This window comes from Solanum tuberosum, unplaced genomic scaffold (genome assembly GCF_000226075.1).
Source record: "Solanum tuberosum cultivar DM 1-3 516 R44 unplaced genomic scaffold, SolTub_3.0 scf00267, whole genome shotgun sequence".
Taxonomy (NCBI): Eukaryota; Viridiplantae; Streptophyta; class Magnoliopsida; order Solanales; family Solanaceae; genus Solanum; species Solanum tuberosum.
Window position 1 is genome coordinate 701,485 of NW_006239199.1, and position 22,114 is coordinate 723,598.

At 33.8% G+C, this 22,114-nt stretch overlaps 2 protein-coding genes across 5 annotated transcripts; both read right to left on the bottom strand.

Annotated features, from left to right (window-relative positions):
• On the bottom strand, positions 1–9,932 carry LOC102602645 (putative methyltransferase At1g22800). 4 transcript variants are annotated; one of them, XM_015314032.1, is made up of 14 exons: positions 9,726–9,932; positions 9,511–9,580; positions 9,023–9,162; positions 8,790–8,870; positions 6,624–6,702; positions 5,207–5,348; positions 5,035–5,104; positions 4,842–4,906; positions 4,671–4,749; positions 3,533–3,620; positions 796–860; positions 592–681; positions 412–520; positions 1–343 (listed from the first exon to the last, which is right to left on the bottom strand). In XM_015314032.1, exons 3-14 carry the CDS (start codon positions 9,137–9,139, stop codon positions 330–332), a joined length of 999 nt encoding a protein of 332 aa, XP_015169518.1. In that variant the 5' UTR covers positions 9,140–9,162; positions 9,511–9,580; positions 9,726–9,932; the 3' UTR covers positions 1–329. The 4 variants fall into 4 exon arrangements, with proteins under 4 accessions (XP_015169518.1, XP_015169520.1, XP_006358668.1 ...); XM_015314034.1 differs by lacking the exon at positions 9,511–9,580 and having other exon boundaries at positions 1–340; XM_006358606.2 differs by lacking the exon at positions 9,511–9,580.
• Positions 9,933–14,754: 4,822 nt separating this feature from the next.
• LOC102603218 (calmodulin-binding receptor-like cytoplasmic kinase 2) lies at positions 14,755–21,466 on the bottom strand. Its single transcript, XM_006358608.2, has 6 exons — positions 21,042–21,466; positions 17,148–17,395; positions 16,872–17,040; positions 16,681–16,770; positions 16,268–16,569; positions 14,755–15,348 (listed from the first exon to the last, which is right to left on the bottom strand). Exons 1-6 carry the CDS (start codon positions 21,337–21,339, stop codon positions 15,142–15,144), a joined length of 1,314 nt encoding a protein of 437 aa, XP_006358670.1. The 5' UTR covers positions 21,340–21,466; the 3' UTR covers positions 14,755–15,141.
• Between the last annotated feature and the right edge of the window lie 648 nt (positions 21,467–22,114).

A 22,114-nucleotide genomic window follows, 5' to 3' on the forward strand; every position in this document is an offset into this window, starting at 1 on the left:
TGATGGGAATATTCAATTTCATTTCGGATTTACAAGCCAAGCATGGCTCAAAATTTCAAATGGAACGATGATCCATCAACAGTACATCAAGAAATTATGAAAAATTAACCCATGGACTCTTCTAAATCCAATGACACTCCAATTTCAACAACAGCTAGTCGTAATAGAGACATACACTAATGGTTTTTTCAAAAGACAGGAAAAGTTGAAGTACACTCTGGTTCTACTGAAAGTTTAAGTACCTTTTATTTTGCATGATAATGAAAGCAAGGTGCTTATGGAACTAATAGGTGTGAGAGAGCATCTAAATTACTGGAGTTCCCATTCTTTCATCTCCTAGCTGCTGAGAAGAATCAGATAACAGGTTAGAATTGCATCGATAAAGAATGTCGAGTGTAAGTCAGCAGCTACCATCACTGCCAAATTGCTTTTGGAGATCCTGGAATGACACTGTGGCTGAGCCTCTCTTCTTTGGTTTCTGTTGAGATTGGTGTTCCCTCCATCCAGTCATGTATATTATCTGAAAACACAATTCTATTACACTATGCTGCAGCAAAAGAGAACTTTCAGCATCAATTCCTCTTAAATCACCTGAAATGTTGCGGGAATTGTGCCATCTTCGGCTGCAAACATTGACTCATAAATAGCTGCTGTGGCCAGGGCTGTATCCTTTTTCAATACCTAATCCATGGAGAAGATGGATGGTAGAGTGATAAAAACCAATAACACAATTAATTAAGTAATTTCAATTCTTCTCAAGTTGAAAAGATAAAAGGAATTTCAGCAGAAAACCACCTTGCTCCTTTGCAGTAGAGCACTAGTTTCGCCCATTGCACGGAGATGTTCAATCAACTCCAAAGCTGCCACACAAGCAAAACGAAGAAAGAATAATCAATTCAATATAGAAAGACTATGTAATTGAATGAGTGTAGAAATGCATACTTCCTCAATGGCATTGCAGATGTGCAAGCTTATCCACAACCAAAATACAAGACAGTTTATTGCTACTCTGAATAATAAAATGAAGGGGCATTTCTAATGATGACCACAAAACGAACATGTCACACCCGGTTAAGTACATATTGGCTACACATTTCTCAATACCTAGAATCTTAAACTCAAATTGGCAAAAAACTTTTAAGAATCTTGTGGAAAATAAAGTGGTCGGACATAAATGAAAATAATCAGATAAAATGCGAGTGGAGTGAAGTGAAAATAACAAGGACACTTACAAATTTAGCCTTATATTTTTATATTAGTCGCGGTTTCAAGGGGGCTAAATCTGGCTTTAGACTTTGACAAAGACCAGGGCCGTAATCTACCAGTGTTGATGCACCTCTCTTTCTTCCAAGCTAAGAAAAACAGTATAAAGGCAGTAGCTGTCTAGACTTGATAAGACTTACAAAACTAAGCCAACCTGCTCCTGCTGGATACATCACTCAACCCAGTAAAAACTTTTAATAAAGTTCAATATACTCAAGTGATAAAACTCTTGATTTTTTTGTATAACATGTTCAACAATAACAGTGATGCTTAGTCCTCTGAAAGATCTGACCTCTTGGTCAGTGGTCAGTGGTCACTAGCTAAGATACTAGCTGACAAATAATTCTAGCGAGCCCAATGACAATCTTATTTTGCCCATAAAAACTATCTAAAAGGCAAACACTTTGGTTGTTAAGAAGGCAGGTAGATCCTCCATGAGAATTCTCAATGATCCATCAAAAATAGACAGAAGTAAGAACATCAGCTGGGAATTCTAGTTTGCAGAATACATAAGCTTGCAACCATTGAGACTCATCCCGAAAAATATATCTAAAGGAAAAGGAATGAAATGTACATTGCACACTGCCAAAAGAAGGGGGGCAGAAGAAGGCAACAACTGTCAAGGTTCTGAAGCTCCAGATATAGGAAAGAACTAGTGAAACAAAAGCTTTCAGATTCGACTGAAGCAGGGTTAATTTTAAATTCCTGGAAGCTGTGTTGCTTGGACTCTCCAAGATGGTGTCACACCCATGTCAGATCCTCCAAAAATGCACACTATTCATAAAGTATCAAACATGCACCTATTGGCAATTTCAAAGAGTATGAGCAACATAGCCTGAAAGTGTATATATCTCGCAGAACTATAACAGAAATAATATTTTAAGTAGATTACCTTACAATTTACATGCATTGAGTGTGCCATATTGAGAGACATATCTAAATCAAATAGAACACAAGAGATACTTAGAGTGCAAAAGCAGGGAGATAGAAAGAGGCAACGAGTTAAGCATGACCTTTTAAGCTCCATAAAATGACTGGTCACACAAAAGCTTTAAAAAGAGATTGATGTATAGAACTCTTCACTACTTTCCTGATTTGCATACTTAAGAGAATTATTCTTTCTTCTTTGTAAAGAAATCTACCAGGTCAATTCCGTCTCACCTCACAAGAAAATAAAAATTAATAATAGTATAAAAACGAAAGAGAATTCCATTTGGAAGACCATCAGAAACTTGTAGTCAGCTTTCAGTAGCAATATCAGGATCAAAGTTGCCTTGAAGACATCTTTCTAGGAAGAACACTGATTGGGCAAGGAAGTTTGAAAAACCTTTTCCCTGGCTTATTCCCTCCAAGTCTCTAAAAAAAAGCACTGGTAAGCCAAGTCTGGAGCCCCAAAGGATGGAATATGAGCTTTAGAAGATTATTGAAATGATTGGGAACTAGAAAGACTCTCTAACTTCCTCCAAACTCTTGAATCTTTTAAGGGTACATCAGAAACCATACATAAATTAGTTTGGAAGCTGAATATCAGAGATGCATTTACAGTAAAGGCTGCATACTGGAATCTAAACCATAATGCTTCAATGACTGGTGTGGCCTTGGAAACACATTTGCAGGATCAAAAATCACTCTAAAAGTATTCCTGTTTTGTTTGGTTAGTGGTGAAAAAGGAATGTGTAAAACATGAGAACTTACAAAGAAGAGGATTCCAGATTTGCAGAAGATGTTTTCTTTGTGGACAGGAAGTAGAAAATAATGCTCAATACATATATGTGGCACATGTTATCTTCTATGATTGCGGTTACTTGGTTCGTTCCTAGAACCACACTGGAGCTTCTGAACCACTGGAAGGGAATTGATACAAGAAATGAAGAGAAAGACAGATGGAAAATTCATTTCAGTTTGTATAAGGTGGATAGCGGGGAAAGAAAGGAACTCATCAAGATGTTTTGAAAACAAAAGCAACTCCATTAAGAAGACCAAGATGAATTGAGTCCTTGTTTTATTTTGGGTGTAAACAGGAATTTTTGGATGATGCGGGAGACCTGATAGATTTAGAAGAAAGTATGTCCATATATATGATAAAAGAAAACATTACAGAAAGCTAGAAAAGAGTACAAGCAAAAAGTGGAGAGCAAGGCGGCATAACAAGGGCATTGCTGTTAAAATCTTAATATCCAGATATGGATTCATGCAAGGTACAGGAGGTTCCTGCCACTGTCTGCTCGAATACGAGGTTGGAAACCAAAGCATGAAGCATAACTCTTACCACTGCTATATCGAACTGTATACTCATCAACGTCAACCCCAGGAAGAGTAAAGCCTGCCCTAGTCAAGAGATTGCCAGCATCACGCACCTGCAGCAAAAAAAATATATGCTCTTTCACATGATGCCTTCTCTTTTTGGTGAGTTTCTCTTCACAGTTCAACACAAACCTTTGCTTCATCTAATGAACAATATATAATATTTATCAGTTAATTGCTTAATAACCAACAATGAAGTAATAGCTGAGTCTTCAATTGCCATGATAGCAATGCTCTTTATAAAATTTAGAGATTCTTGCTCATGTTTCCAGTGTTCATTGTGATTGTGATATATAACTGCCTCCTTAAAGTTACCCCATTCCCCAGGGATGGAAGAGGAGTACAAGGTAAATTACAAGAAATGACACGTTACTGCCAGAGAAGCAGGTAACCCTTCAGCAGGCCATGAGCCTTTAATGTTAGTAGAAAACAATGCACATTGCGGACTGCAGTTGAACAGAACTTCACTAGACCGTCCACACACTGAAACCCACATTTGACAATGAAAAAAATCCTTCCTCATTCCATATACTCCGACACTCCCTTCTCTCAAATAGCAGTTAAGTGAAAACTATAACCACTCAACATGCCAAAGTCATACTACCATGAATGCAAAACAATAGAAATTGTGTATCTTGAAGAGAAACGGTCTTATCATTTTTTTGAGAAATGTGAAACAATTGTGTTATACGGGAATGTTCGTCAATTGAATTAAAACAGAAACTTAACAAAAAAGAAATTTGGTTGACCCACTGATATGAAATAAAAAAGTAAGAGCATAGTCAATTTACTAAATTTGACAAATTCAGCTCATGTAATACATCCTTAAGCGCTAAGACCTATGTTTCCAAAAAAAATGGCCCATGATACAGTGACCACTGTATCTTTGATTTCAAAAGATACAGTGGCCAAAATTGGTCACCATGACAAACTGACTAGAAGCGTCTGTTGTAAGATTTTATAAATAATATTTGTATATAAGATTGTTAAAGATTCATTACTCTAGGAATTTCAAAATTACTGCTAGTCTTGATTATATTTAGAAATCTAGACCTATGAAACAATTTTCAGAATCAGTGTATAGCCAAATTTCAAAAATATACTTGTGCCAAGGGTGATAATCGTGGACTGATGCCTCCTTCACGCTCCATTTGTGCAATAGTGCAAGCTATCCGCAGCTCCCTAAGATAATATCAACAAGATGACGAACATTTAGGTTCTACAAACATAGAGACTGTATGCACTATGCACTTGATATAATGGTAGTGAAATACCTCAATGTTTCTCCGCCAAGAATAGCCGCCAAGAATAAGCCATCTGGCTTTAAAGCCAATCTGCTCTGGTAGAAGTACAGTTATAGTAAGTGTCTTTGGTGATATGCCATTTGAAGTTCAAGAATGAAAAAGGAAAATGACTAAATACTAGAGGGAAATGTAATCTGTGCGTCCAACCAAATACAGCAAGCACCTGTATCATTGCCCCAGGAAGATCATTTGTCCAATGGAGTCCCAAGCAGCTAATGACCATGTCAACAGAACTTCCCATGTGAAACAACAGAATGAAAAAAGGATGTTATTTCTTACTTTGTCAATAAGGTATTCCCATCATTCATTAAGGACAGCGTCAAAGTTACACGTACTTTTCTTTCACGGGCAAATATTCTTCATCACCAATAACGTATGATGTTTCAATGTTATCAGTTGGCATTTGCTGCTCAGCATCTTTACACAATTTTACCATGTCCCATGATGTATCCATCATAAGTAATTTCTCGATGCCACCTGAAAAGCAACAGGTACGCCCAAAATCATGCTCTAGTTTCTTGGAACAATATAAGCATGTTAATCAAATGGTTCGTGAAGGGTCAAAATTATTACTCAATTTCAGTATGAGCCAAAGTTGGTTTGAGCATTATTTTTGGTTGGCGGGCTAATTTCTTCTAAGAATCATATTCCCAAGTGACTTAGTGACAGATGAATGAATGAGATCTATCTTTATAATGGAGACAACTTATGGAGTACTGTTATTTTTGTCTTTTGAAAATGCAAGATAATTATATATGTAGTTTAAGGCAAATAGAGGATGCCCAAAAAGGTTACAAGGCTAAGTGAGGCAGAAGGATTCCGAAAAGATCTATTCAAGCATCACTGGGAATTGCTTCTTTATATCAAAAATGAACAAACAATAGGAAAAAGGTTACTTACATGCATCTCGATAAATAGTATCGGTTACCTGCTTCCTCCCACCAGTATAAGTACCAGGTAACTACCCCATAAGTGATAAGACTTAGGCAGTTGGAAACAAATCACCTAGGCCCTAGCGTTTTTTATCTCTACTGGAAGTTGATCCTTGGTCTCCCAAAACCTTTCACACTTCATTGATCACTAGACCACACCTCTGGGTGCAAGAACTGTTAAATTCTTTAACTGAGTTTTCAAGTCCTTGATATGCATTTTTGGTCCTTTTTCTATCTCTTCTTTCTACTTAAATAACAATGATAAATTGGGTTTTCAAGTCCTTGATATGCATATTTGGTCCTTTCAATATCTCTTTCTTTCTAATTTTGATAACAATGGTGTCGAACCAACTTGTGCGCACTTCGTCTATATCATTGGATACTTGCATCTTGATCATCATGTCATTCTCCTAGGAGATTGCATACCTAAATCATTTAAGTTTAGGTACCACAATTTTGTCTAATTTTGCTCCACTTACATAATAGCTATTAAAAATAATTTATCAGATAAACGCATTCAAGGGTGGTGCAACCCCAGATATATAACACCCAAAAGGAGGAGACAAGAAATCCAAAGAAGTAACTGCTTCAAGCTAGTATGATTTTCTTAAATTTATAGTGTGTAAGACATGTTTAACTACTACTACACTAACTAAATAAAATTTCACTATTTTCCTTAACAATTATGCAAAATGAAAGCATCGTTTTGTTTTTTCAAAAAGTAATGTTTAATATGAAATTTTTGGACCGACAAGTCAAAAACCAAGTAATATCAAGAAACCATAGTTAAAACATGTGACTCAAGAAACTTTCTTCTCACCGCGTCCGCGCAGTAATCGTCTGATAGCTTCTAGAGAACCCCCCATACACAATGCCGTAGGAAATGTTTTCTTACAATCCTGCAAAATAAAAAAGATGTAAATCTTGAACTCTTGTTAGATGAGACACTATTAAAGCACAGCAATTGTTAGGCAAGCAATTAATGTATATCAACAACAAACTCATAGAATTGTTTTTAGTCATATGTGTGGCAACAGATCCATGGCATCCCAATCTATTAGGGGTTATTCTGCTGGCTGCATAAGGAAAGATATTCCTTGCATAAATTCAGCATACAGCATTTCTTTTGCAATATTTAACTGAGCATACTAATGAAATCTCTACCTAACTAATACAACACTCGATTTTCGGCATAAACCCACTAATGCAGCTATTAACTTTTGGCATTAAACTCCATTACTAATACTGACATAACTTATGTGAGAATCTATGTATGGGCTATCTAAAAAGAAAATACCCTTAAAATAGGCAATTGCTGCATAAACAACTTAGTGCATTATTATACACTATATAACAATTCCTACATTATTTTTATTATTCAAGCATAACAATCCCTGCATTAATATTCACAGCTGATAGCATAATAATCTGTGCAATAAAATTCACAATAATTAATCCATGAACCAAATGACATTTAAGAGAACATGAGTTATCCAGGATCCTAAAAGACATGCAACCCAACTACCTAAGCCTAAGCTATATGACTTCCCCGCTAGGCAGATAATTTGGATAGATGACTTATTAGAAAAGAAAGTGTCTCACCTACCACTTTATCTTCTCAAAATCTAAAACTGACTGTTGTTTCTTAAACAATAGTTATAGATCTTATAGTGATAGGAAGTACATTAGTGCACATGATGTCAAAATTTACTAGTCGTATTCACCAAATTTTAAAAAAAAAATGGTAATTAGGCATCCTTCTGAACATAATATCCTAACCTTAATATGATAGGTAATCTAATCTTTATTTAAAGAACGATACAACTGAACCCATATATTTCTCTATCAACTCACTAAATTCATCGATCTTCAGAAGGGGCAACTACTCACGCATTGTTATATTGTGAAGGATAGCAAATAGAGCAAGATCACAGGAGTAAAGTAGTGAAATCATGAAAAGGTAATTTTTGTTAGTTTGAACATATAGCATTCAATTGAACCAGGGGATACTCAATCTAATAATGACCCATTTGAGGTAGGATGATAAAAAATATGGTCATGGTTTGCATATGAGTTTTCAAAGTATTGGCCAACAGTTTACTACCCTAAACCCTTTCCAACCAGTTGTAATTTTATGGAGTTCATTATTAGATGGTAGAGTATGCTCATAATGTTCTAACTCACCTCTCCTTTTGTATGTCATTACTTTCTCCTCCCTAATCGGTGTTACTGTTTAATTCTTTTGTCAGTGTCAACCTTTCAGCATGGATAGGAAGAAAAGTTATACTCAAAACTAGAAATGACCGGAACATAAAAAGTAAAAATTAGTTTTTTGCAGTATGGTTAAAAAAAGTCTTCTTCACTGGCTCCTTCGTCATTTACCAGGATTTGTTGCACTTGAGACGAGGTCTTTCGGATGCAGCCTCTCTACCTCCACAAGGTAGTGGTACGGTCTGCATACATTCTTCCCTCCCCAGACCTCACTTGTGGGATATCAATGACTATGTTGTTGTTGTTTCATTATGGTTAAAACATAAATATGGTTGAAACAAATTACTGAGGACATGACCCTAATGACACTAGATAGGAAGGTATGAAGGTCAAGGATAAGGGTAGAAGGCTAATAGGTAGCCGAGTGTTGTTGCACTTATGTGAGAAAGGTAAGGGGCTAGCCTCCTCCACGCCTCTTCTCAGTATTAGTTTTATTATTATTTGGTGGTGTGCTAGTGGTGCATTCTCTTCTTCAATGTGTATTACTATATGTTAATTCATTTGCTTTGTATCTAGTTCTTTTGTTGTCATATTTTTCTTACAATCCTGATTCAAAAGCTATTCATTTGAGACGAGGGTCTATCAGAAACAACCTCTCTATCCCGTTTATACAATTACAATAGGTATGTCATTATGTTGTTGTTGTAAACCAAAAACCTCACGAAAATTAGTTGTACAAGAAAAAGTAAGGAAAAACGAAGGCTAAACTAAATACCTCCAATCGATCCAGTAGATTCTCAGCCACAGTATCAACAAGAGAGTCCTTTGGCTTCATCAACCACGCCGCTCTATCACGCTGCCAACCATGTATATCCAACCGAAAATACATAGTATAAATGGATAAGTAAACTGAAAATTTTTAAAAATTAGATTTTTTACACAAATAAATTTGGATGTTTAGGGGAGATATTCAAGGTATATGGAGTAGTGCAATAGAAGAAGCTTTACTTGCTTGCGCTTAAGATGGCGATCAAATATTTTGAGTTTGGAGCTCTGAAATCCATCTCCGGAATCAGTACAGTAGGATCTTAGGCCTCCCAGACAACGAGCTATGCTTCTTCTCATTGCAAATTAACTTTGCAATGGCCCTGTTTTAGGTCAGACCGACAAAGAGTCAGATATTTATCAGTTAACCGAAAGTTCGGCCTTACCCTATTGGAACACCCTATTGTTGTTTTCAGAAAATTTTAACTCAATCACAGTAATGGACATGAGATATTCAGAGTTTCTTCAAAGGAAAAGCATTAGCTTTGCCTCTGCACTTCTCAAAAAAAATTATAATCATCTTTCATTACACTTCATTTTGATATATTTGCCCTTACCGTCCAACTTTGAGCACACATTTACCCCTAAACCATTAATTCCCCTTGTTTCCCACCTTCATTTCTCACAATTCAAAATCTGATCCGCATTTAAGTTACTTTAACACGACTCACCGATTAAACCCGACCCAATTTGCAAAATAAACCCATCCAAAATTCCCAAAACCTCAACACCACCTCTGATCTGCGTGGAAAGGCAATTATCTTTAGGTTTGTATGGAAAATATTAGCAGAATAACCTAATCACTCAGCAATTCAATAAAGACAACAGATTTAATCATATTGAAATGAAATAGTAACTGAAATAGCAAAAATTTAAAAACAGTGACCTTTATATAGATGAATTGAGCTAATATTAAAGTAAATCCTCAGCGACTAGACACCTCGCCGGTGACTTCAAATGGAGCAAAAAAACAACAACCCCAACGGCAACCTGGAACTTGAGCTGCGACAATTATGTTCAATGGGAAAGACGAGGGAATATGGTTAACTGGTTTCGAAGCTGCATCAATGGAGTTTTTATGTGGTTTTATGGTGGATAAAATAAATAAATTAGATCTTAAATTTTTGAAAAAATTATAACATTTATTTTATTTAAAGTCTATTTTTTTAGTTTTTAAAAATGTAAAGTTTTTAGCATATTTCGTAAAAAAATATTTTTAATTGAAAAATTGTTTATTTTTTTTATATGATTTTTTCTATTTTTTGTATATACAGTACTCCCTCTTTTTTAATTTTTTTTTTTATTTGATACGAAGTATAAAATTTAAGAAAATATAAGATTATTGAATCTTATAGTCTTAAATTACAAATATATAAAATACATCAAAGTCTTAAAAATATCATGTGGTGACAAACAAAAATATATTTTTGAAATAAGTTAAAATAAATAATAGAAACCAATTAAAAACAAACTACTTAATATTTTTAAGGAAGCCTATAGTAATTCTATTATTGCTAAAAAAAATAAACAAATTGGGACACTCAAATTTGGAGGCTTAAGACAAGTGTCTTATTTTTTAAAGCTAAGAGTCTACTCCGAAAAAAGGTCGACACTTGGGTGTTTTGGAAGGAGGGATCATCGCTCTCGTATATGAACTAGTTGCTATTATTTACCGTGTGTTCGAGGTAAGTTTTGTTGAGTTTATGATCAAAATCATTCACTAAACTTTTGTTATATTCTTATCAAAAATATTATTCAGGTTTTAAGAAAAAATGGTTAAAAGCCCCCCCAAATCTATAGCCGGATTCTCAACTACACACTCATACTTCACGGGGGTTCTATTACCCCCTTGGACTATTTTAAAGTGGAATTATTTGCTCCCTAAATGCTGATGTGGCAAAAAAGGTGTAGTTCACTCTTTGGGAGAGTGAGAGATAAAAAGATAATTAAAATATTAACTTTATAAATATTTAATTTATTTCATATTAATATTCTACTTTTTTTATAAAAAAAAACTTGTTTCCTTTTCTTTTTTTTTACCTTCTTTTATCTTTTCCCTTTAATCTTCATCAGATCCGGACACCAACGATGACTCACCTCGACTATCAGGTCACCGCCCTCATCAACTTTTCATCACTAAGTCAATTCTCATCTTCAAATCACATACTTTTCATCATATCTCCACTTTTCCTCACTTTGAAAATTTGTTGGTAGCTCAAAATCAAGACTGAAAGTTAGAAGAATCGAACTTTAAGTCATTAATGGAGGAGTTCACTAAGTAATAGATTCAATTAATGGAGAAGAATTCATAAAAGAAATCATTGGGTAACAAACTCTTTGATGAAGAAGACTCACTTATTAAAATTGTTGTAAACATCAATTGAGTTTCTCATATCAACATTGTTAAATCTAAATCAATACTAGTCTCTCCGCAAGTCTATTACCTTTACCGGCAGGCAAGTATAATTTTGATGAAGGTCGAAGAGCAGTAGTCGTCAAATCTGCAGAAGCCTTCAAAGAAAAAGAAATGGAGGAATGAAAAAGAAAGAGAAAAGGAGAATATGAAAATAAAAAACAAAAAAAAAGTAAAATAATTTGTTTACATAAAAAGGGGTAATATTACGTGGCAGCGCGTGTTGACTACTACCTAATACAAATTTGGGCGTGAGTTTGTAAGGGGCTAAATATTTCACTTTTAAAAGGTTCAGGGGGTGATAGGACCCCGTAAAGAATAAGTGTATAGTTGAGAATTCGATAATAGCTTGGGGGTGCTTTTGGCCATTTTCTCCAGGTTTTAATGAAAAAGTTAATTGAGAGATAATTTTGGTAAAGTTCTAAAAATTTTAAGATGTTTATGGTTAAAGTGAGATATTACAAGAATGTAAAGAAAATTCTATTTGATGTATTAAGGACAATTTTGAACAAAACCTCTAAATTTGGTGGTGTAAAGAAGATTACAAAACGTGATAATAGGTGGTGTTTTTTTTTTTTAATTGTTGTTTTGTTTAAATATGGCAAGGACCATTTATTACAGTTCAACATTGTTGTCATCTTCATCTATGAAGGTAAAGGACCTAATTCCCTTGTACATCACCTGAATCAACCTTAATGGGAAAAAATAACCTAATTCATCCTTAACTCGTGCAGATTGAGCTCAAGAGAACTGATATCACGTCATCTTAGTTCAGGATATCATAGATATTTTCCCTAATCTTGATCTATATACGCTTGAATTACAACATACTACACTCTATGGAGAGTGACTTTTTTTTTTTTTCTGTCGTGTAACTTTTCCTATGAGTATTTGTTTGTCCTGTTAATTGTAGTCTTTTAATTTGATCCATGATTTCTATTCTGACATTTCTTTATTCTGAGCTTTGGTTGTCCTTGCTTATCTGCTTGAATTATTGTTCTTATTTGTATTGGCATATCTTTATTAGAGAGAAATTGTATTACAGTACCTGCAAAACCATACACACGGTGGTGTCAAGGTTTGAGAATCTTTGAAATAACCTTATTTTTAACAACTAAAATGCCGATTAGATATAAATTAAGAGAAATAAAAAAAATCTGACCAACAATTTAACAGTTTAGGAGTAAATATATGTTCAACGTAGAAAAATAAAGATAAATATATCAAGAGAGCATAATAGAGGTTAAATATAATTTCATTTACAAGTATAAAAGAAAAATCTGACCATTTTTCGTTTCTCCGATATGAAAAAATAGAGAAAAGGAATTATAGTTCAAACTCCAAACTTTGATTTAATCTTCAAAAGGAACTAACTACATGATTAAAACTCCAAACTTTGATCAAGTATCCAAAACTTATATGAGACCTTCCAGACACAAATTAATAGTGGTAAAACACGCTCCAAATTTACTAGGTTCATCTTAATCAAATGTTGACCTTGGTCAACTCTAAGCTTTAAGAAAATTAGAATTTTCTATCCAATGGTCCAAAATGCCTACCGAATGTCTCGGGACTCATATCAATCATCCAACCAAGTCAATAATCACCTTTCGAACCTAATGAAACTGTTAGAATTCCATTTTGAGCTTGTTAACCCAAAATGTTGAGTTTGGTCAAACTTCTCAACTTTCAAAATTAAAAATCTCACGCAATTTTTATTTGATCACCTTCATCCATTCTCGTAAGTCATAAATAACATAATGAAACTATGAGAAGGTTCAAGTAGGAAAATTAATTCAAAAGAACAAAACGGTCATGCAAATCATTACAACTTCCGAGTGTTTAACATGTACAGTCTTCAAATACAATGTAGCTAATAACTCATACCAAATATTTAGCATGCTCAAATATATTATAGACTAGGGGTGTACAAAATCGAATCGAAAACCGAATCAAACCACAAATCGAGGAAAAAAACCCGATTAGTGGTTTGTTTGACTTGGTTTGGTTTTAACTTAAAAAAATCAACTCGAGACCAAACCAACCCGACATTATATATATAATTTTAAAATTTTATTTTATACATAAAAATATTTACTTTGATATAATTTTTAAATATTTCTTATCCTTTTTCATAGTTTTTATCTTTTAATATATTATTATTTCAAGTTTGAAACTTAGAATTCTAAATGATTCAATAAAGATTATAGTCCACATATATTGGTAATTATAATAAAGCTTAAATCAAAATTAAAGTAATACTAAAGCAAAAAAAACAATCAATTCAACACTAAGAATGACAATAATATTGAATATTTGTTCCATGGTTTTACATTGGTTTATTCAAATACATAATCTAATTTTAATTTCCTTTAATATTTAGTCATGTAACTAATACTTATTAAACTTATTTTAGAATGATTTAGTACTTTTAAATTATGATCATTTTCATTATGACTTGTTAATTTGGAATATTTGTTTTACGCGATTTCATTATTATTATTTTTTGTTGGATATTTTAGTATCATTACTCATATAATATTTTGTGTTATTTTCTTAAGAAACACCTTAGATAGTTGTATTTTGGAAGGACTTAAGAAATATATGAAGTACAAGTAAATTATATGTTTGTATGAATAATTTTCCGGAAAAAACCCGAAAATCCGAAAAAACCCGAAGTTGAAAAACCCGAGTTTTATTGGTTTGGTTTGGTTTATAGATTTAAAAATCCGACACAAATGATTTGATTTGATATTTGAAAAACCCGAACCAACCCGGCCATGTACACCCCTAATACAGACTATCTTTTAGAAATTTCAAGTTGATCGATTTGGAAAGACTTGAGAAAGTGAGAAATTTGAAGATCATTTTATTAAGGAAATTATTTTCTTACTATTTGTGATTCACTCCGAAGATCTAAAATATGTTCTTGAAATAAATGTGACTAGTTTTTCGAATGTATCATATAGATTCATTAAGTCTGTCGTTTCTTCACAATGAATTATAGCAAGGAATGAACTTTTCAAGTAATAAATATTGTATCATATAGTATTTTGTTTTAATGAATACAACATTTGAATAGATCATACCGTTCTCCATCGTTATAACTTAGATAAGTCATAATGTCACATCAATAACGGAGTAGAGCTACTATAAAGAGGTAGGGTAAAGAATAAAATAAGATTATTAAATAAAATAGATAAAGAAAAAATAAAAGAAAATATTAAGATAACAATGCGATCACACCAAATCGGTCATTACATAAAACGAGACTTCGTCGTTACCTAACAATGAATTTAAATAATACGATACAATTAAAATTAAAGTAACAACTAAAACAAACATGATATTTAAACTAACAATACAATACATTACAATGGGTAACAACCATCCAAACAAAGGTGTTATTCTAGTTAACCATAACCTGGATATATAATACTACCAAAACTCATAGTGTGAAACATTAGCTCAAACTTTAGTATCAAAAGGAAAATGGAGGAAATGAAATTTGAAGCACTTTCTCAGATATACAATTCCTAAGAAAAACACCAAAAAGTTATATTGAGATTCCTTCTCAAATAAATCACTGCATACATACATACAACTTACAAGCCAATGATATAGACAGTTGCCCCTTCAAAATTCTTTGCCAAAAGCCCAGATTTCCATGAATTACAATGTACTCATTTCTCCCTATACATTCCAATATCAATGCAACTATCACATCAGACCAAAATCTGTCTTGTCTTTTTTTGATTGATATCTTTCTCATCATCAGAAATACATTCTCTGTCCCTTACCTTTTATGTGTACATACAACATAAAAACACATACATTCTGTTCACTCTTCAAATAGGGTGCTCGTGAGTCCAGAGAGAGAGTGGGTATTTCAGCCTGCTAGTTCTCTGTAATTCTTGCGGATGCTCCATAGAATCTCGGCACACTTTCTCATGGTAGGCCGGTTCTGTCGATGAGGAGCCAAACATTGCAAAGCTAGTTCATAAATTTTTTCCATGGCCAAACTATTTGCAGCAGATCTTTCTAGCCTTGGATCCAAAGTTAAGATTGCATCTCCACTGGTGAACTTCTTCATTGCCTGTTTATTGTTAAGACCGAAATAAGCAGGTGTAATGCGAAAGCTAGCAAAGCAAACCTCGAAAGACCATGAGTAAGAAGACCAACGAGAAACACACCAAAAGAGATAGATTTAACGTGGTTCGGTCAATCAACCTACGTCCACAAAGGAGATGAGCAATCCACTATAAATATGAGAGTACAAAATATAGAGAGAAACAACCTCAACCAATTCACTCGGAATACAAGGAGGTACACAAAATTCTCCTCCATAACCGTAACTCTCAAAACCGTAGGACTACATTGTGAATGCTAATTAAGTTTGAAGGAACAAACCTATATTTATAGAGTCCTAAAACCTTTCCTACAAGAAAAGAACTAGTCAAAATATTAAACATTTTCTTAAAAGAAAAACCTATTTATGGTAAGAAATCAGGGCAAATAAAACCCAACAAAATTCTCCTCCATAACCGTAACTCTCAAAACCGTAGGACTACATTGTGAATGCTAATTAAGTTTGAAGGAACAAACCTATATTTATAGAGTCCTAAAACCTTTCCTACAAGAAAAGGACTAGTCAAAATATTAAAACCTTTTCCTAAAAGGAAAACTTATTTATGATAAGAAATCAGGGCAAATAAACCCCAACATTTATAAACCAGCTTTTGTCAATACTTCTTTGGTGAACATACAAGCCTATCTCTAAAAAGAAATGACAGTAAATAGCATCTTGTACTGACATTATGAAATGATGTAACTTATATAAAGTGGCGGTGTGAATTCTTTTTACACCATCAATGTATTTTAACCTGTTGTAGCAGATAACTTGTCTTATTTTTCATGTCACTAATCCACCGCTATTTATGAATGATTCTTTTAGGTGACTTGATCGTATAGAAATTTCATTTATTAAAAATTATACTCTTAAGAAAGAATCATACCCATCTTGCGGTAATGCGCTCTTTGATTTCTTTTTTTGACTCGATTGGGCGCCTTCCAGTAACAAGTTCCACAAGTAAAACACCAAATGAATAGACATCACTCTTCTCAGTAAGTTGATAGGTACTCAGGTATTCTGGGTCTAAGTATCCTGCTGTCCCTTTAACTTGGGTAGAAACATGTGTGGCTCCTGACTCAGTGTCAGCTGCTAGCCTAGCAAAACCAAAATCGGCCACCTTAGCTCGAAGGTTTTCAGTGAGGAGAATATTGGAAGACTTGATGTCTCGATGGATAATAGGGTGATCTGCAACCAAAGCACCCTTTTCTTTTTATGATATATCGGAAGAACAGAGAAATCCTAGATAAATAAGCCAAGAATTCAAGAAAACCTGTAATGCACATAATTCACTTGTACCTGTATACATATGCAAATATGTAATTGCATGTCCTACATCTATTCCGATGTCTAGTCTTGACGCGAAATCAAGAACATTTCCACTGACACCTGCATCGTTAAATGACATAAGCATTGAAAGCCGCAATTGTGAATGCCAGAGCCAAACATTGATGGAAAATGAAAACTCAGAAGCAAGATCAAGAACTCACTATCCAAGTGTTCCCTAAGAGTTCCATTAGGGACATACTCAACAACCAAAATCTTTTCTTCTCCATGCTCCAAGAACCCATAAAACTTCACTAAATTTAGATGTTCTATTTTTTCTAAAGTTCGAACCTCACTTCGAAATTCAGCTCCCGAGTGTTTATCATGTATATTCTGCAAATACAAGGCAGTTAAGTACTCTTGCCAAATTTTTAGCATATTCAAGTTCTTGAACATATACAGGAACAAGCTTGATATTAATAGTAAGTAACTAAGTGTACATTTTTGGCGCGTTTGATTGCAACAACTGTTCCATCCGGTAGGCAACCCTTGTAAACTATCCCGAAACCTCCTTGACCAATTTTAAGGCTTGGGGAGAAGTTCTTTGTGGCCTTATAAATATCTTCCATGTTGAATTTAATACTCCCTGCCTCTTTTGTATGAATTGAATTATTTTCACTACCATAGATGCTTCGACCTCTACTGCTACTGCTACTGTGTCTCTTCTTCCTTCCGCCATCAGATGCAACTGAAAATTTCCAACCAACTAAAATGTGAAGAATCTTTTTGAAGTATTTAGTGAACTTCCTTTTCCTATAAAATGAAATACAAACTAAGTGGAGTTTTATCAGTCTTTCAGCTCGTGGAATTAAGGGAAACAGCAAATTCCAACTCAAGACTGTACAGAATTTATATCATTCAATTTTCATTACAAGACAAAAAATCAACATCAACGGGATATTTAAGAATGAAACAAGGAAAACTTTTAGAGTAATAAATCCAGCTGAAATCCCAAGCAAAACAAGAAAGGGAAGGACAAACAAAATTTATTTACTTAATGCCTCCAGATGAAGTTCAGAAATCGATTATTATTATTTTCTACTCCTCTTTGATTTTCAAATGGACGAAGTCAAATGGAGATTGAAAAGGCAGAAATAGAGGAAAGCAAACGATATGATTCCATAGTGCCGAATTACAATGAGTACTCAACTACACAAAATCATTGCCTGAAAATTCCCTGTCGCTATAAAATGTTGGCTAAATATTTTAGGTGTTTATACCTCATCTGCAGTGAATTTCCACCAATTGTTGGCTAATTACAGCCATTGGCAAAGTTTAGTGTATTTTCACCCGATAAACCTCATAACTATTGGCTAATGTTTACTAAGCTCAAAATTCATCTACTACAATTCAGACACTAAGATATCTGTTGCTTTAACCATGGGGGAAATATACTCCTCCTTGACTATATCTTTACGGCCAACATAAACAACTCATGTACAGTTGTCAGATACTGTCCAATGGCCTTGAGCATAGACGGAGACATAATTTAAGTCAATGTATACAAGCATCACTGTCCCACTTGTGGGATTACACTAGGTTTGTTGTTGTTTGTTGTTATTGTATACAAGTACCACTGTACTCATTTGTTTATGATAAATTTGAAGTAATGTGTATGCCTACACCTATGATGGAAAAGCTCCATCAACTTGTGCCTGCAAGGTTTTGTTCCTTAAAGGCATCACATGATTAACTTTCAATCTATTACAACATGATTAAAGCTCAATCCCTCAAGGAATTGGCTTAATTTTCTTCCAATCAAAACTAAGCATCCAATTTCGAACTTAGGTTGGTCTTACACTTCAACAAGAAAATCTTTTACACATTTATAACCAAAACGTTTCACTTTATCACTTCTCGAGGTACTCTATGGTCTAATCCAATCTCACTTCTATACGTCCGATGCAGAGTAAATATTAATCTTTAAATTGAATATTAGCAAGTCAAGTTTTGTATTCTTGCTGTGACAAACATACTAACTCTGCATAACCGATCAATGTGAAATGGAACTTCGAAGTCAAACACATTCTTGTAGCTCCATCTAATTTACTGTAGTGCTATTGATTAATAATAAAATGAATCCAATATGTGAAATGCATTATTTTCCTTTCCATTCAAAGCACAGCCTCAACATCCAAATGGTAAAAAGCTAATGCATGTTGTAGATTGACAGAGGTGTAGGCAATATTTATCATATACATGATACATATTGGAATTTTCTACTCCTTCTGTTTCAATTTGTTTGTCTTACTTTCCTTTTTAGTCTGTTTCAAATAGAATGTCTCTTTCCTATTTTGACAACGCTTTAATTCTAACTTTCTACATGACATGTTTAAGACCACAGGATGGACATTTTGGTATATTCTACATATCTTTAGTTTAGTTTAAGACCACAAGATTCAAAAGTTTGTTCTATTTTCTTAAATTCCTTGTCAAGTCAAAATCAGACAAACAAATTGAAACAAGAATATATTTTTTTTTAATGTACGTTGTTTACTTCAAAGGCAAGACAATGGATACACATGAACCTGTTGCTTTTACACTGGATCTATATTTATTCATGGCTGAACCCAAATGACAAAATTGATGAAATTACTGGGTTAATAAGCCTCAAAAGCACATAGTTACTGACCCTATTTTCCTGATTGTTATGAACGTTGAACAGTTACATGTAATTATATTTTGGGTGAGGTGATTGTGTAAAACATATTCTTTTTCTGTTGTCAGTGCAGGGGCGGAGCTACGTAGGGGCCAAGGGGCACATCTAAACCACCCTTCAGCGAAAAATTACAATATATATACAAGATTAAGTCAATGTATACAAGTACCATTGTACTCGTTCATTTATGATAAATTTAATGTAAATGTATACGTCTACAACTATGATGAAAAAGCTCCATCAACTTGTACCTGCAAGGTTTTGTTCCTATAGGCATTACATGATTAATTTTCAATCTATTATAACATAAATAAACCTCAATCCCTCCAACCAAAACTAAGCATCCAATTTCGAACTTAGGTTGGTCTTACACTTCAACAAGAAAATCTTTTACACATTTTCAAGCAAAATGTTCACTTCATCACTTCTCAAGAGTCAAGATACCCTATGGTCCAGTAGCGGGAGGCTAGTAGGCCTTGAACACATGACCTTAAGAAATTTTCACAGCACCTTAACCACTAGGCTAAGCCTTTAACTTGTGTCAAGAGGTATCAATACTTGTATATAAATTTATTAAACCAAAATTTGACCTCTATATACAATGTATTTTTCAACGAAGGGGTGTCGAGTGACACCCCTTGGACAAAGGTAGGTCTGCCCCTGCTATGGTCTATTCTAGTCTCTCTTCTATACTTCTGATGAGTTAATAAAACCTCTAAATTGAATATTAGGAAGTCAAGTTTTGTATTCTTGTTATGAGAAACATACTCAAACTTGGAAGTCAAACACATTCTTGTAGCTCCATCTAATTTACTGTAGTGTTATCAATTAATGCTAAAATGAATCCAATATGTAAAATGCATTATTTTCCTTTCCACTCAAAGCACAGCCCAAATGGTAAAAAGCTAATGCATGTTGTAGATTGTCAAAGGTGTACCCAATATTTATCACATACATGATACATATTGAAATTTTCTCCTCTGTCCATTTCAATTTTTCCGTCTTACTTTCTTTTTTCGTCCGTATCAAAAAGATTGTCTCTTTCCTTTTTTTGACAACTCCTTAATTCCAACTTTTTACCTAACATGTGTTAAGACCACGAGATTAAAGGAAATTTTGGCATATTTTACGTATCTTTAGTTTAAGACTACAAGATTTAAAAGTCTTTTTTACTTCTAAAACTCTATATCAAATCAGCATCAGACAAACAAATTGATATAATTCTTTTTATGTACATTGTCTAGTTCAAAGGTAAGAATAATGGATGCTTATGAACCTATTACAGTGTAAATAATGGATGCACATGAACCTATTGCTTTTACACTGGATCTATCTTTGTTCATGGCTGAACCCAAATTGCCAGAATTGATGAAATTACTGGGTTAATAAGCCTCAAAAGCACATAGATGCAAAGACTTCCAATTAAAATTGATTGTGTAAAGCATATTATTTTTGTATTGTCAGAGGGCAGGGGTGGAGCTAGGTAGGGTCAAGGGATTTCATTTGAATCGCCTTTTAGGGAAAAATTATATTGTATATGTACATGATTAAAATTATTTTTTATGTACATATAGTTGAATCATTTCGCTTCTTCATCTATTTACTTCTTCATATTTTTAAATCCTTAATGAAAATCATGTTCCATGTGTCGGTGTATAAAAAAATTTCAACATACCTGAAGGAGCTTTAAATGAATCGGAATCACCAAAATTAGTACTCGAAGATTTAGGCTCCGGCGGAGTGAAACAGGATGCAAAAGCTTCTGCAATGGATTTGACGGCGAATATGACCGGATTCCTGCCGGAATTTGACTTTTGAGAAATTGCAGTAGTAGTTGAGGAGTAGTTGGATGAACTAGGTGAATGAGGAAGACGATCAGATGTACGGGAACCCACGGAGCTGGAAGACATAGATACAGCGCCGGAACTAGATCTCCGGCCACCACCGGAAAATTGGGTATTTGGACTTTTCATGGTTAATGAATAGAAAGAAATGGCGGGTAAGCAGTAGTAGTAGTTGGGATGTTTGATTTTCGCTAAGCTGTGTGGGGGGCACTATGGGGTTGCCAGTTTGCTACTCAGTCAAGTCAATAAATACAGTACGAGAGATGATGGATATTTTCTTACTTATTACCTCCTAAATTTTATAAAACATTTTAATTTATAAGAAATAATTTAAATTTTGATAGTCAATTTCTCTATTTTTCCTAAAAAAATAAATTACTTTATTGGACAAACAATTCTATCATATTTAATACATTTTGAATTAATTATATATTGTTTCACTAATATAATTTTATATTAGATTTTAAGTCAGATATATGTATTTTGCTATCAAATACACCAAAGTGGGAAGAGAGACGAGTGAGATATTCTATGTATGTCAAATATATGTGATTACACTAAATACATGTATATGGAATATCATATACATAGAGAGATGAGTGAGAGAGGAGAGAGGCGAGCGAGAGAGTCAAATACATGTGAATTCACTTAGATACAGTGTACCTAAAACAAATTACACCTAATTTTGACTTTATGTATCCAAGATACATGTATTTGAACATGGTAAATACATGTATGTGAAATCTAAATCTGGTAAAGTTTCGTGATAATGAAAAGTGAAGGGAAGGGAGGTAATTAGGTACTACTAAACTAATGGGATTTCTGTACGTTACATATTTAGAAATTACATAAAAGTACGATAAGCTACCAGAATTAATAATTTAAAATATTTAAAGGATATACG

Coding starts and splice junctions, on each gene's coding strand:
- LOC102602645 (XM_006358606.2), bottom strand. CDS start 9,139: ATGAGAAGAAGCATAGCTCGTTGTCTGGGAGGCCTAAGATCCTACTGT. Junction 6,703..8,789: donor ATCTACTGGATCGATTGGAG/GTATTTAGTTTA, acceptor TTTATTTTGCAG/GATTGTAAGAAAACATTTCC. Junction 3,621..4,670: donor GATTATCACCCTTGGCACAA/GTATATTTTTGA, acceptor TTTTTGCTGCAG/GTGCGTGATGCTGGCAATCT.
- LOC102603218 (XM_006358608.2), bottom strand. CDS start 21,339: ATGAAAAGTCCAAATACCCAATTTTCCGGTGGTGGCCGGAGATCTAGT. Junction 17,041..17,147: donor CAATCAAACGCGCCAAAAAT/GTACACTTAGTT, acceptor TTGTATTTGCAG/AATATACATGATAAACACTC. Junction 16,570..16,680: donor ATATTTGCATATGTATACAG/GTACAAGTGAAT, acceptor CTTTGGTTGCAG/ATCACCCTATTATCCATCGA.